General features: G+C 42.1%; 1 protein-coding gene across 4 annotated transcripts in view; it reads left to right on the top strand.

Annotated features, from left to right (window-relative positions):
• Positions 1-14,982, top strand: part of INTS13 (integrator complex subunit 13) — a 285,831-nt gene that overhangs the window by 14,404 nt on the left and 256,445 nt on the right. For all 4 annotated transcript variants that reach the window (XM_069628081.1, XM_069628080.1, XM_069628079.1 and 1 more), the window contains exon 2: positions 5,730-5,960. In XM_069628081.1, coding sequence (XP_069484182.1) covers positions 5,736-5,960 — 225 coding nt within the window. In that variant the 5' untranslated portion in view covers positions 5,730-5,735. The remainder of the gene's footprint in view (positions 1-5,729; positions 5,961-14,982) is intronic.

Genomic DNA, 14,982 nt, shown 5'->3' with positions numbered 1-14,982 from the left:
AATACGCTAGGGATTACCGTGCAAATCGCACTAAGAATAATCTCCAGCAATTGAACTCATATGGAATGAGGTGAAGCCCGCTGGCTTACCACAGTATGGTTGAAGAAGCTGCAGGATGCAGAAGCACTGCTCCAGTAGTGTAGGGGAGCTCCTGCTCCTTCACTAGCCTCCCGGTCAAGATTGCAGCTCGCCCTGCATTCCTCTCTCGTCCTCGGTGCTCTCTTCAATCTCTTTTTCTGTGTTCACAAGTGCTAATGGAGAAAAAGTGCAGCAGTAATCATCTGCTTCACTAGTGCCAAAGGCATGTGTGGGAGTGCTATGCAAGAATGTCTTTCTTTTTCAAATAATTGCAAACCAGAAATAATCGGGGTTAAGCTTTTACTTAAGCATTCAATATCCTGTCTGGCAAAGACCCCTTCTATGTTTAAACTTTATATTTAAAAAAAGACCATTCCATTCCTAAAATGTAAGTTGTTACATAATGCATAATTACAGTATTGGTACTGTAAAACACTGCATCATCTCTCGAGTAAAGTTTAGGTTAGTGTTCTAAATTTCATAGTGTCAACTACAAATCATTTTGTTGGGGAAGATGCATCATATTGGTGTCCGGACATTTCGTTGAAAGACATTTCGTCGAAAGCCATTTGGTCGACGGAATTTGGTTTTTCGACCAAATGGTTTCGACCAAATGTCCTGTCGACCATTTGTTTTCGACGAAATGTCTGGTAGCCATCATATTGACAAGTGAACACTTTTGAAAATGTACATGATCACATGATTAAATGCTTTTGATGGCAAACCTAGTTCCGTAAACGGCAGGCTGAATACATCTTGCAACTGATGCTCCCATGAGCTAACCCATACTCCTTGACATTCTATCTAATCGCCCTGTTGCTTACATAACGAATACACTATGCAAACTAGATGCGTATGCAAAGTAGTGATCAATAGTTCCATCCAGTCTGTACCTCTACAGATCTACTTCAATACCAAACACTGTAGTTGGCCTCCTGAGCTCGCTTTGCTTTATGATTATATCATATATGGCAACTTGCAGGAGACAGCTGGCCAAACTGTTTTCAGAGCCTTTTTATCTTATGTTTTTGTGTCCATTGATGCAGCTAACCTTCTACGTTTTACAGACACTCATCCAAGGCTCGCAAAGTCTTTTCGCCCACTCGCATAGTCAAGTGGATTTTATGAAGGGCGAGAGAGGTTTGAAACTTTTATTTAACATTTACTTTGCAGTAAATATCAAATAAAATGTCAAAGGTTTTACTGGGCATAGCGCTATCTGGGTGGCAGCAGTGTTCTGAACATAAAGTGGGTTTGTAGTGACATGCACCGTTTTACAGAAATTACATTTTAAATTTGTTATCCTGCGCTGCTTTGGCTAGAGTGCATTTCTCTTAGGTTGAATAAGTAAACTAAGTTACCCGACCTGCAGGTCTTGCTGAAGACTTTGCAAGGCCTGGCTCCTATCAATAATTCCAGCGGTATGCAAAACTGCTGTATTTTTGCTCATTTCATTGGGCACAAATAACTTCTGGTGACATTAAAAATATTAGTAAAAAATGTGGACAAAATTGCTAATCAAATGGGTCTGTTTGCTAATCAAAAAAGATTTAATCAGCAAACTCTGCTAATCAATTTTAGAAACCTAATTTATGCCTTGAGATAACCCATCAAAGGAGAAGCAAATAGAAAATCTAAAAAGGCTCCCTATCTCACAAATAACTGAAGAATAACGAGTAGATCTCGAGGGAGAAATAGGGTAGAGGAAGTTCAACAAGCCATAAGGGAATTGCCAAAAAATGAAGCGCCAGATCCTGATGGATACACGGCGATCTTCTGCAAGAAATATAGTAGTATTCTGTCCCAACTTCTCACAAAACTGTATAATACATTCCAAACAAACAAAAACATCACGCCATCAATGAAACAAGCAGAGCTAATGGTGTTCCATAAACAAGGCAAAGACCTGGCAATACCAGGATCATACAGACCAATAGCGCTGATAAATCTAAATGCCAAAATATACACTAAAAACGTGCTAATAGACTAATGCACCTCTTACCGAAAAATAATAGACCAAGACCAATAAATACGACTTCAGTCCAGCCAGGCAAACCTTTGAAAATATTCGCAGAATCTGTCGCCTCATAGAAAAAACGGGAATAACGCACAACCCAGCGATCCTTGTTTCACTCGATGCAGAAAAAGCATTCGACAGGGTTGAGTGGACTATGCTATTTAGAACGATAAAACAAATGGGGTTTGGGAGGAAATATATTAACATGAGAAGAGCAAACTATGCAACGCCATCATTGCACATAGCGTTCAATGTCATCGTGACGGACAAAGTTAACATGGGAAGGGGAACTAAACAAGGCTCCACTCTACTCTACGCCATATACTTAGATTCGCTATTATCAAGGATAAGAGAATAAACCATAAACCAATCTGTAGGGAGTAGAAATGGCAGGGGAATCCCATAAAATCATAGCATTCGCAGATTATATGATAGTTGCCCTATCGCACCCGCAACAATCATTACCGACCCTACTGAAAGAATTAGAAGACTTCGGGGATATCTCAAGACTAAAAATAAACAAACAAAAATCAGAAATGCTGAACCTATTTGAAAACCTGGAAATAATAAATAGATTAGAGCGGACGACACAACTAAAACAGGCTAAAGAGGGCGTTAAATACCTAGGCATAACCCTCACAAAAAAAGTAGATTGGTTATTCAGAGCAAACTATCCCTACCTACTAAAACATCAGAACAGATATGACAAAAAGGAACCTGTTAATTGTAAAATGGGAGGGATGCCTGACGAAAATAAAAATGGTGACGCTGCCAAGAGTACTGTACTACTTCCAAGCGCTACCAATCAAAGTCCGAAAATCTTTCTTTAACTCCCTGAATAAAGCAGTAAACGCCTACATATGAAAGAAGGGTAGCAATGACGAGGAATCGCCCAAAATGACCAGACAAAATCATTGAATGCGTGATTTGGCTGAATTTCAGCCGTTCTAAAATTACGAACCGCAGAAAAGTTCGACCAGATCACGATCACGCATTCGGTGCTGAGGTTTGCGGGGGTGTCCCCCCGCACCGTTGCTCCCTATATTGTGAGTAGGGGTTGCAGGGTTGTATCCCACAGCCATCCAAAAAAAAGGGCTGTGGGGCTGTCCCCACTCCCTTGCTCACTATATTGTGGGCGTGGGTGTCCCCCGCAGCCATCCAAAAAAAGGGCTGTGGGGGTGTCCCCCACACCCTTGCTCACTATATTGTGAGCAGGGATTGCCCCCGCAGCTGTCCCGGGGGGAGGGGCGAAAGAAAAGGACCCTGCAGCGTCGGTACCCGATCACGGAAAAAATACAGCACTGGTTGAATAAAATATGCAACTTTGTGGCGCTGGAATAGGTAAAATACAAAATTCAAGGAGACCAAAGGAGATTCAAGAAGGAATGGGGCCCAGTTTTGTCTTATCTAAAAAAGTGACTACATGCCACAATGGTTCCCCACACAAAATAAGAATACTGGATATCCTATGCACCCAATCAAACAAAGCAACAGACAAAACCTCTGGTGGGGAGGGGGTTTGGGGGGTGCATTATTATTTATATGGTTAATGTTTCATGTATGCCAAATTGAATTCAAATATTTTATTTAAAAAAGGTATTAGTAGTGCTCCTGTCTGCTTGGCCTGCCTTTGAGGGCCTTAGTGAATTTTAAGACTGCCCTGTACCTTTTTCCAAAGACATTTTTTGAATGATATTGCTGCTCAAATGTCGTTTCTCTTACCCCTTTCTACAAGATCCAGAGTGCACTTTTCAAGTCTGCATTCTCTTCAGCCTTTCCAACAAGGTGGATGTTTCGTGTTTTTAGCTGTTCATTTGTAGTTTGAATAAAGGCCCTATTTTTGGACAACTTCGATTGGACAATCCTTTAGTTTGGATTAATTGTACTAAGGCTATTTGGGTTGCTACTTTTACAAGCTCACATTCGCTTCTAAAGAGTATAGCCTATCCTCGGCCCACACTACCAAAAGCGGGGAAAGAGGTATACTGTGAAGGTTGTTTATTGTTAACCTTTTTATTGGGATCACTCACTGCTCTAGATAAGATTTGGAAGTGGGAGTATTTTACTCCCTCTTTTTTAAAGTTGGGAGAAGAATGACTTTTAGGGAGTAAAAATGTAAGTCCAATTCCCAATGTGAGCGTTTTATAAGCGAGTAAAAAAGTTTTAACTGAAAAATTGAAATGTTCTTGTAACATTTATTTCTTTGCACCTAGTTATTCATGTTCATTAAAAGATGCATGTTTAGAGGCTAATCGGCCAATTATAATAGTAGTTTCTTCCTGTGGTACTACTTGCACGACTGCTCCAAACATATCCATGGAGCTGTGAGGGTGAAAGCTGGGGCGCAAGATTCTACATGTCTTTTTTCCCATTTTCTGGTGAGAGTATTTTTACTCCTTATTTTTATTTTTTTGGGAGTATTTGCCAATTTTTAGTGAGTAAAAATGGCCGACACACCCCTTATCTGTAGGGCTGTGTTCACTGTTGGTGTAGAAATAGTGTAAGGCTGAGTAGGCGTTTTAGCTCCTGCAGAGGATCAGTCGTTAACACCGGCGCCCGGCTGTTGGGATCTGGTGCACAGTTCGCTTAAATTGAGGCTAATCTGTGCATGAATTTTGAACTAGGGAGGGGTTAGTGCAGGGCTCAAGTCGAGGGTACACGCGGGGGGATGGAGTCTACCCACTTTATTCAGAGGGTGGACTCAGTCCCCCCACCTAAAATGAGAAACATTGAATGACCTCTTTGAATTTATGAATTAAAGGTGACCTCGGGAACAAACCGCACTCGTCAGGTTTGTAGGCTGGAGACTTCGCCACTTCACTATATAACCTGATGAAAAGTAACAACCAACTAAAGGTGAAATGTTGCATTTCAGTACTGCAAGTCCCAAGGAAAACATTTGTATTGGTTCTTGGAGTTTAAAACATGCACACCTTTTAATGTTTTCAAAAACCCTATTAGAGGAAAATATCCTCTCTTGGTTTTGTGTGTGGGTTGATTTTATGAAAGGCAAATGCCATTTGTCCCGTGCAATTTGGGGGGTTATGCAAAGCCAATTTAATGAAATGTGTATATTTCACCTTGATATGCACATTTTTGGTGACGTCGCATCCAATTGCGTTTGTTGAGGAGTCCCCCCACTTTCATTTTTAGGAGTTGATCCCTGGGTTAGTGTACGCTTTGGACTACAGAATGCACACTCTGTGTTTTTGCCAGCTATATGTTGCATGCATGGATTAAGAAGCTGAAATTACAAATTACTTTCCAGTAGTTGGTCTGAATCATTAAGAAGTACTAATTCAGTCTATAGAGGTTGCACATAACTGACTTACTTTAAAAACAGACGGCTAAAGGGTGAGTTTGGGTTACTATCAGTAACCTATTTGTAATAAAATAGATTTTTTCATGTATAAATCTGTATTAAATCAGACTGGTTAATGCCAATATGAAACAAAAGTATTAGTTCATCAAAACAGTTGGCGTCCTAGTGGCATTGTCTCTTTGATTGCTATTTATATTGTACCATGATGGGTTTAAATGTTTTCACCCACAAATTTAGCCCCTTGTCAATCCCATGTTTTCTTCTTTTTTTTTTTTTTTCTTTTTAAATGTATGTATTTCTTTTTTAACTTAGCGGAAAATGAAGGTCTTCTCGGAGGCTCATAAAACAGTTTTTGTGGTGGATCACTGCCCCTATATGGCAGAATCTTGCAGGCAACATGTGGAGTTCGACATGCTCACCAAGAACCGGACACAGGGAATTATACCTCTGGCCCCCATCTCTAAATCGCTCTGGACTTGTGCTGTGGAATCGTCCATGGAGTACTGCAGAATTATGTATGATATATTTCCTTTTAAGAAGCAGGTATGGACTCGCGTTCCCCGAGCATGACATTTTGACATTGTTTCTGGTGAGACTGTGGTTGTACAATCTAGAATGTAATGTAGATTTGTAGTGTTTTCAGTGTAACTAGAGCCTTTAAGCACTACACCTTTGTTTGTATTGGTTTGTGTCACACTTGTTTCATTTACGTTGCCTGCCATGTGATTTTTAAAATAGGATGTTGTGAGATAGAGCTTTAGATTTCTAGGCCTGTGTCTAGACATACACGCAAATTTATGCAGCGACTCGTAACATAGGGGAAAAAAAATCCTTTCACGTTTTCCTTTTTTACTTTTGTTTTCTTTTTTTTTTTAAATACATTTTAATTACGGTTTCTAAAATAAAAAGACAATACATCTGTTTTCCTCTACATTTGATATCGAAAATTCATCAAATCTGACAAGCGACTGACCTGGTCAGATGTAAAAACTCATACAAAATTTGGCAAGTTGTATAATCCTTTTGATGTCCAAAATCAAGGCTGAAAAATGTTTTTTCTGCCTTGGGGTTTTCCATACACCCACAAAAACATACACAGCACAAAATGGTCCACTTCAGTGTTTGGCATTGACCTAGTCCTCACGCTGAACTGGTGTACATTGATAACGGATCACAAATCTGGTCATCCAAACTCGACAAATAACTTAGTTTAAAAAAAGGCATAGTATATATAGCTGTCCACATGCAGCAAGAGCATTGTGGAAATCCTACACGCTTTTTCAGGGATCAAAATAAATAAAGATTTGTTGAGCAGGAGCCAAAAGCAAATCCTGGGTTTTCTGCATAACCCAGTAAACGGAAGCTACTCTGGGGAAGCAGGAGGGAGTGCATCGCGGATTGCAACTCTAGCTTACACAATACATGTTAAACTATGACCTGTCGTCCGTTATATATGACCCTGTGTGGTTTACACTTCTTCTAGGATTCTCATAATTTTCTTTTAGGCACATTCCCAAACACTAAGAATGAATGTGACGGAGGTATGTTTCTATGGCACCAAATCGTCTGGCAATTCAAAACTAGCTCTTTGCAGCTGTTGGTGTCTATCTAGGCTGGGAGTAGGAGCTAAATAGCTCATGACAATTTTGAACCCTGCTTTTACATATAATGCGTGCAAATAACTGCCCATTACCAGTGTGTTATTAAATTTAGCAAAATAGCGTATACTCCAGGCAACTGCATACAAGATAGGATCACACTATGAACAACAATACATACAAAAAACATGTGTAATGTAATTCATCACAATAGCCATAGTTGGCAAGCACTGACTCCACTCCTCCATCAGTATATTGGTACACACACTTCACAAGGAGCCACAGACAGCACAAGAGCTACAGACGACCGACACAAACAAAATGCACATGCCATACACCCATACTAATTACACAGGTCTAGAGTGACCAAGCGTTGTGTTCGCAAATGAGGCATGCCAACATAAAGGCACACCCTCACCAACAATAACCCACATGGCGCAAATTGAGGCACCCCTTTTGGTGCATAATATGATGGACAGCAGAAGGTAGGCCATCAGCAGTGTTGTGGACTCAGTTTTTAATATTGAACAGTACAATGGCCATAAGCTATACGCCAGAACAATACACATAGCATGTGCACAGAATTTGTATGCGTGTAATGTCGGAAAACAATGGAGACCTCTAAACCCAGATAAAGGCCACAGCCAACATGCTGTCACAACAAGACCATCAGAAGGCACCAAATTGCATTCAAAATGAACAGTGAAACACTACAATAAAAAACACTCTTTCCAAAGCTACCACAATGTACTGTTTACAACTGTTGGCAATTTCAATGTTGAGGGACAAACACTCAGTACAAATTATGTAATTCCCTTATAGTCCATCCGGTATCTGTACACATGATCGAATGGAAAAATTCGTAAGGAGAAATTACCAAATTGTTTTACCTACATTTTTCAAAAGTTTGGTTTGTTTTTGTACAAATATAGGTGTCGGGTGGGGAAGGGTATTAGTTAAGGTAGGTGGTTGAGGGTGGATTGCGGGTGTGGGGAATCCCCCCACATTATTAAAAAAAAACAAAAAAAATCGGTCATTTTTCCTATGATCTTTTTCTTTTTTTTTTTTTTCCTTTCGATCATTTTATGGACATCTCAGATTTACCCTTAACTCTGACTTCACCATAACTTTTTTCATATATTAAGTCGCTCACATCCATGCATGTTAGAGTGAGTATACATTGACCTAAAGTGTGGTGGAATGCTATGGTAGACTAGGACAATGGGAAAGCCAGCTACCAAAGTATAATGTGCACATATATATATGCAATTCCTCCTCTTCAGTGTAACTCTGTTCCATGTTCAAATTATCTTTCAAGGCACTGTATATGATATGGGGCATCAACAGAAAACAAAGGAGTCATAAGTGGAGCTTGTCACTCTTAACTGCGTGTTGAGTTGTATGTATTGTTTTAACTGAGCATGTGCCTTGCCAAACGGCTGAAGGCGCTCTGTGCAATAAATCAGATGTCGGGAAGGAATGGGTTAACTTCAATGAGTAGGGAATTGTGCCATAAACAATAAAGGACTCTTTGCGAAAGGTGCACAGATGGGGAAAATGCAAGATGTCTTCAAGGTCTATAGAGCTTCCCTAGTTTCCTAATCCATTATACAGTCTCTGGGATGGAGAGATATAGTGCTGAGCCCACTTCTTGACTTGCACAGCCTTAGGGATGTAACTCTCAGCTTGCTTCTTGACTCCTCTTACTGGTAATCTCCTACCCCCTTCCCCCCACACCCTCCCTTGCCTTAGGGGGTGTGTCAGGCACAGATATTCTCAGCCTCTAGCTATGGGGTGCTCTCCTGGGTTTGCATCAGTACCTTCAACATGATTTTAGCAGGCAGTATCTCTTCCCTCTTGCTTAAGGGTTTTGTAAACCTGTGATTTTGTAATCCACTAGGCCTGATTCGCCTTCCTAGACCAAAGTTTCCTGGTCAGTGCTTGATTCTGTAAGTGTGTTGGCTCTCTTGTGCTCTGGTCTCTCCCAGTGTCTGAGATCTGGCCCTAAGGAAGTTGTTTGCCATTTCTCTCTGTTCTCCCTGAGTGTCTGACTCTCTCTTTGCCCCCCCCCCACCCACCGTCTCCTCTCTCCTCTCTTTGCAGCCTAGTCTGTGACTGACCTCCAGGGCTTTGTTATTTTATAGTGCTTCTGATTATTTGGTCTAGTCTGCAATTATTCTGATTGGGGTTTTCCCGTGTTTGCAACCCAGATGTTTTCATCATTCTATTGGTTCCCTGATGAGTATTTCCCTGTTAGAAGTTCATCACAATTAGCATTGTGGTGGCTGAAGGTTCAACATACCTACCTGCCATTTTGATGTCAGCTGGAAGTTGTGGATCAGCCACGAGGATCGATGTATTCCTGGTGTCTAACTAGCTGTCTGCGGCTGCTTGGAGAATCTGCAAGAAACACTGCCCCCAGTGTGCGTTTGCACAGGAAGGAGCAGCATCTCCCCTGGAGGCGCTGCAAACCTCTCCTTCCGCAACTACAGCGTCTCTCAGATTGGGCCCTTGATGAGAACCTATGTGGGCATGGTAAATCACTCACTAGTGTACGGTGGCTTGACATGCAGGTAGGTTCCTTTCCCCGAGGGACTACCCATTTGAACACTTTTCTTAAGTATTTGTTCAGATGACAAGAAACCTAAGGGTCTAGAATTTGGGTTATTTTTCCTAGGGCCCGGGTAGAGTGGCTGGTAACCCAGAAAATTAAAGGACACGTTGTGGAGGGTTTACCTGTGAACTCAGACTGTGGGATTGTGGACTGTGGGACTGTGAGAACCCCTACGAAGGGGTTCTCGGCTTTGGGGGACTGTGCAAAGGCCAGGACAATGATGAACTTGGTTCAGAGTTGGTCCTCTGGGAAATCTACTATATGCGTCCTCTAGATAGTGCTTCACATGGCTAGTGGGAATCCCTGGTCTCCAAAGCCATTCCAAGCCACAAGGGAGGTTTGCCTAGAATTGAAGTGTTTAAGTATACACTGATACATCAGTCACAAACATTTCTTCCTACTCCCCTTTGCATGCTATTCTTTCACTCTTTTATGATGCTAAATCTCAATATTTCCAATCTTTGATTACCCCTCAATCGTTTCTCCCCGTCAGCTAATTTCTTCTTTGTATACATTATTAGCTGTTCCTCCTGCTGAGCCTGCTCTTTATTCTTCCATTAACTCTGAGGATTTTGCATCCACTGATATTAGAACTTTCTTTGATGTGAATACTCCTTCTACTTCCAACGCCAATGCCTCTCACTTGCCTATTTACTGCTCTGTCTTCTTTGTCTTTGGTTATTAAATCTGATTTTGTGCCACTCATTGCCTAGTCTAATCCTTCGGCCGCTCTTTCTGATCTGCTTCCTTGATTAAATCTGCTTTTCCTTCTCTGTTGTCCTGTTTAGCTGTTATTTTCAATGCCTCTTTTCAATCTGCTGTAATTCCTGCCGCCTTTTATAAAAAGGCTACATGAAGTCCTCTTTCGAAAAAGCCCAACCTTGAATGTTTCGGATCTTTCCATTGGCCTTTCTCTCTTGTCTTCCTCATCTCTCAAATGTTTTTGAGCAGTTGGTTTATCAACAACCATTCAGTTATCTTGTCTTGCGCCAGTTGTTTCCACATTTCAATTGGGTTTCATCTGGGACAATCAATTTTGCTTGCACATTATTATAAACTTTCATTTTAGTCCTACTAGACTTGAATTGCATTCATTTTTTATAGTCTCACTATATTTCTGGTTCTTTTCTTTCATTACCCTCTTCTAATTTATCGAATGGCCCATTTGTAGTTTCTTGGAAGGGTCAATGTTCCTCTTCTAGGACTCTTTCATTCGGTGTACCTCGGAGTTCCATTTTAGGTCCTTTCCTTGTTTTCTCAGTATACCACACCCATTGCTTCTTTAGTTACTGTGTTTCGGTTCTCTACATGCCATTACGCTGACAATACCCACAATTTATTTTCTTTTACTTCTGTGCTTCATCAGCATTTATAAGCTGGTCTTCTTGCAGTTAGACAAGAATATCTAATCATTTTTTTTTATTCTTAATCCAATGAAAACTGAGATTCTTGTCTTTCCTGCTTCTGCTCCTAGATCCACCTCCTATGGCCATCACTTTTCCGGCTCCCTCTTCCTATTTCTTCTCACGGCCGTAACTTTGGTTTTTATTTTTAGCATGTTCTCCTGTCGGGACTAAATTGTGGCTGTTGCACATATCAGCTTTATTATATTTGGAAAATGTGAGTATTTACTTACTTTTTCTGGTACTAAATGACTTCATGCTCTTGTTCTCATCGCGTCTTAACTATTGCTGTTCTTTGTATGTAGGTGTACCCTGTTAGGTTACCCTGCCTCTTTGCTCTTTTCTACATTCTGCTGTTGCAGCTCCCTTTTGTCTTGATTATTCAACCTCTATTTCTCCTAATTTATCTCAACTCACATTGCACTCTATTCGCTCTTGCTTTCACTTCAGTTTCTTATGCATAGTATTCAAGTGCGTTTAAGCATTAGCCCCTGGCTGGACCAGCAATCTGATTTCCCTTAATAATCTCTCTTGCTTTCTTCACTCTGTCTCTCATTTTCTTCTCTATACTTCTTGTGCTTCTTCTATTTTGTTCTTATCGGCTGCTAGCTTCCGAATGTGGAATGCACTTCCTCTTCCTCATCTTCTTTATCTCTGTCAGGAAAAACACCCTAAAATCTTGAATTTCTTCATCTGGTAAACATGTTGCCTATTGTGACAAATCCAGGGAATTCCTCCCTTTTCCCCAAGGGACAGACACATCCTTTGAGACTAGTGAGGGGAGCCGCTATGCTTAACACCCCTTAGGGGAGAGGGCAAGAGGAATCACACTGGGTCTGACTCCCCCCCCCTCAGTGAATAAGGAGTCCTCAGAAAGGGGTTGTGCTTGTCCTTCCTTCCTTGAAACATCCAATGTGTCCGCTGGCTATAAGGGGATTCCAAGGAACGCCATCACAAGACGGAAGGTACTAGCTGTTCTGTGGAGCAGGGAGGAGGGTGAGAGGTCCGGGAAATACCCCACGTGTGGTGAGAATCCTGAAAGCCCTTGGAAGGGCAACCACCAGATGACCCCAAGAAGGGGTGAGGGACGCAATACCCGCCGGCGGGATAAAAGCCAGCCAACCACAGGAAGGGGTGAAACATACAAAGCCCCATGTCAAGGTGAGAAACCCAAGAACACTTTGCAGAGTGAAAGCATATTGGCCACAAGACTGAATTAGTAATCCGCAAACCCAACCCTGGGTGAAAGAAGCCATACTACAGAGTCAAGGACTTGCCATCCCAGCATTAAAGACAAAGAATGCTATCCACGAAAAACCAGAGCGTCATGGAAAACATTATTGTACGAACCTTGAACTATCCCGCCAAGCGCAAGCCTGGAAGACTATAGTTGGACGGTTCGGGGTTCGTCAGAAGCCAGCCACCACTTCAGCCATTGAAGGAACCACACTATAGAAGTCCGGTTCTGGACAACCTTATGTTAGACTTCTTGTATTAGTGGTAGGGTCAGTACTTAGATTAGGCGTTTGGGACAGAGGACGTTATTCTGTTTGTAGGACTTATGGACGAGCACCAGTTCTTCTTCTTTCTTTTTTTAGATGGGGCCAAGATCTGCATTATCACTCACTGTGGTTATAATAGGCCTTGTTCTTAAGTTCAATACAACTGTACTGTTTTGCCATGACTTCTTGTCCGCCTGCTGAATACTTGTGATTTTGAATGTCACTCTCTGACCATTTCCTTGTTCATCTTTAGCCATACCATATTGGTATTGATATTGGTTCCTCAATTTATTACTGTGGCTTTTACTACGATTTTATGAAGTGCTTGGATAAAGGTACTGTATAAATAATTTCAAATAAATACGTGCTCAATGCAACTCAAAGCTAATAATACTTAAGTTCCATAGCAACAACACTCTATATTCTCTACCAATTAATTAAACCACATGCCTCCACTAGGCAGACTGTGTAATTTGCCTTCAAGCCATCCACCGAAGCCCAGGGTGGCCATCCACCCAAGAACAAGTCAGTGGTCTGTGTTCGTGCTGGTAGAGGGACTCCCAGAACCCCCCCTTGTTTTGCATATTAAGTATCTTTGGGTATCACCCTAAGTTACCAGGGGAATCAAGACGTGGATCCCTTGCTCACTGTTCTTAGAGAGGCACATCTCCACCTCACTACTGAGGCCGAAACGCGTGTCTGGGGTTGCTGTTGGTACTCTTGTTCAGAGGAGAATTGCCTAGCATTTCGGTGCTGGACTGCCCTTGGGCAGGACAGAGACTGATATGCAGGGATATTTCTCCTCTGTGAAAGGGACAGTGAGCTAAAGACTTGGTTGAGACTCTCGCAGGGGTCATCCACCCAAGAACAGGTAAATGTGCCATGTTCGTGCCGGTAAAGGGACTCCCAGAACCCCCCTTGACCTACTGAATGGCCACTGCTTTGTAAAAAGGAACTTTTGTATCGAAGTGGTCCTGCGACGGATCAAGCTGAACCCTGTGCACATTTGAAAGTCTTCGATAAGTATGAAGTGAACTGCAATTGCCCCAAGCCCGGCAGAGGGAGACTACTTGAAAGTGGAAAAGGGATCTGAGCCCTGCGGGTATCCACGGTAAACCGTGAGTCACCTGAGAAGGAATCATTTTGGAGCCTTAAAATAAATGGTTCTGAGTGCGGAAGAGGGGGATCCATCGTAATAGAAAAGGGATCGGAGCCCGGCTGAGGGGGATCCAGAGAGAGACACACGAATCGCATAATTAAAACTCTCTGTTTTTGTTTTGCGCATCAGGCCCTCTGAGTCAAGAGACTTTGATGAGCAAAGAGACTTGAGCACACAAGGGTTTGATGCTGGAAATGGAACTGTATCTTTGTGTCGAGGAAGCCAGAGTTTGTGCTTGGCTCAAGTGAACTGCCTTGCCCCGTGCTGAAAACGTGGGGAAGGGAGGCCAGTGGCCCAAACATCCTGAATTATCATTTTGTAAACACTGCTTTCTTTTGCATCACATTCCCCCACACTATTAGTAAGTTAGCGGTAAGGATTGGCAATACGTTTTTAAGCATAGGCCCTTTTATTTTGCGAAGACTACACTAGGACTGCATTGATAATATTTGATGGTCGTAGCTTGCTCCCATCTGTAGATTTAGGCTTAGATAGGTGTTTTTCACCCCCTTTTGAAAGTTCAATGAACGCCCTTGAACTGTGGTCACTTGTGTCTGTCTTACTTTGATACCATGCCTTCCTTACATTCCCAAGTCTGGGGATTATCAGTAAGGATAATATCTTTCTATTGCCTAATTAACTAACTGAGCCAAAGACTCAAAAATTTGAATGGCAGGTGGGCCGTGAACATCTTTGCAGTGTGCTGTTTTGAATTGAAATCTGGGCAGCTTGGCATTCTCCATGAATAGCTTGAATTGATTAGTGTTTAGAGGCCACCTCTATGCACAAATGCACCTAGTCACTAACCAGATCAAATGCTTTCACCTGTCTCTCTCTAATCACATTTTCAACTTACAATAAAGTAACGTAAGTACTCTTATGTAGTGCCCCGCTGCTAATGATGGTGGCCTCGCTACACAAGGCTCTATAAAAGAAAGCGGGTTAGTGGGATAGTATGGAAGGCAGGAGCATGATCCTGTAGTATTGATGAGGCAGCTCAGCAGCACCCATTCCCACTGTGTCAGTCTGGATTCTTTTATGCTCAGAGTGTGGGACATGTGCAAAACCCCATGCACACTGCAGCCTGGTGGCTGCTGATATCTCCACCAACATGCTGACCATTGCAGAGCCAAGGAGAGAACCCTCTGTAAAACTCCATATCACCTCTACCCCACCCCACACTGCAATCTTCCAGGTCTATAGCTCTAACGCTATATGGCTTCTCCCATTTGGTTAGAGTAGTCCCAGGCAGCATAGTCCATGGTGAGGCATCATGGGTATCGTCATCC

The sequence above is a fragment of the Ambystoma mexicanum genome, chromosome 12, assembly GCF_040938575.1.
Source record: "Ambystoma mexicanum isolate Mex_15411 chromosome 12, UKY_AmexF1_1, whole genome shotgun sequence".
Taxonomy (NCBI): Eukaryota; Metazoa; Chordata; class Amphibia; order Caudata; family Ambystomatidae; genus Ambystoma; species Ambystoma mexicanum.
Note: the sequence above shows the minus strand (reverse complement) of the source record. Positions and strands in the feature narration are given on the sequence as shown.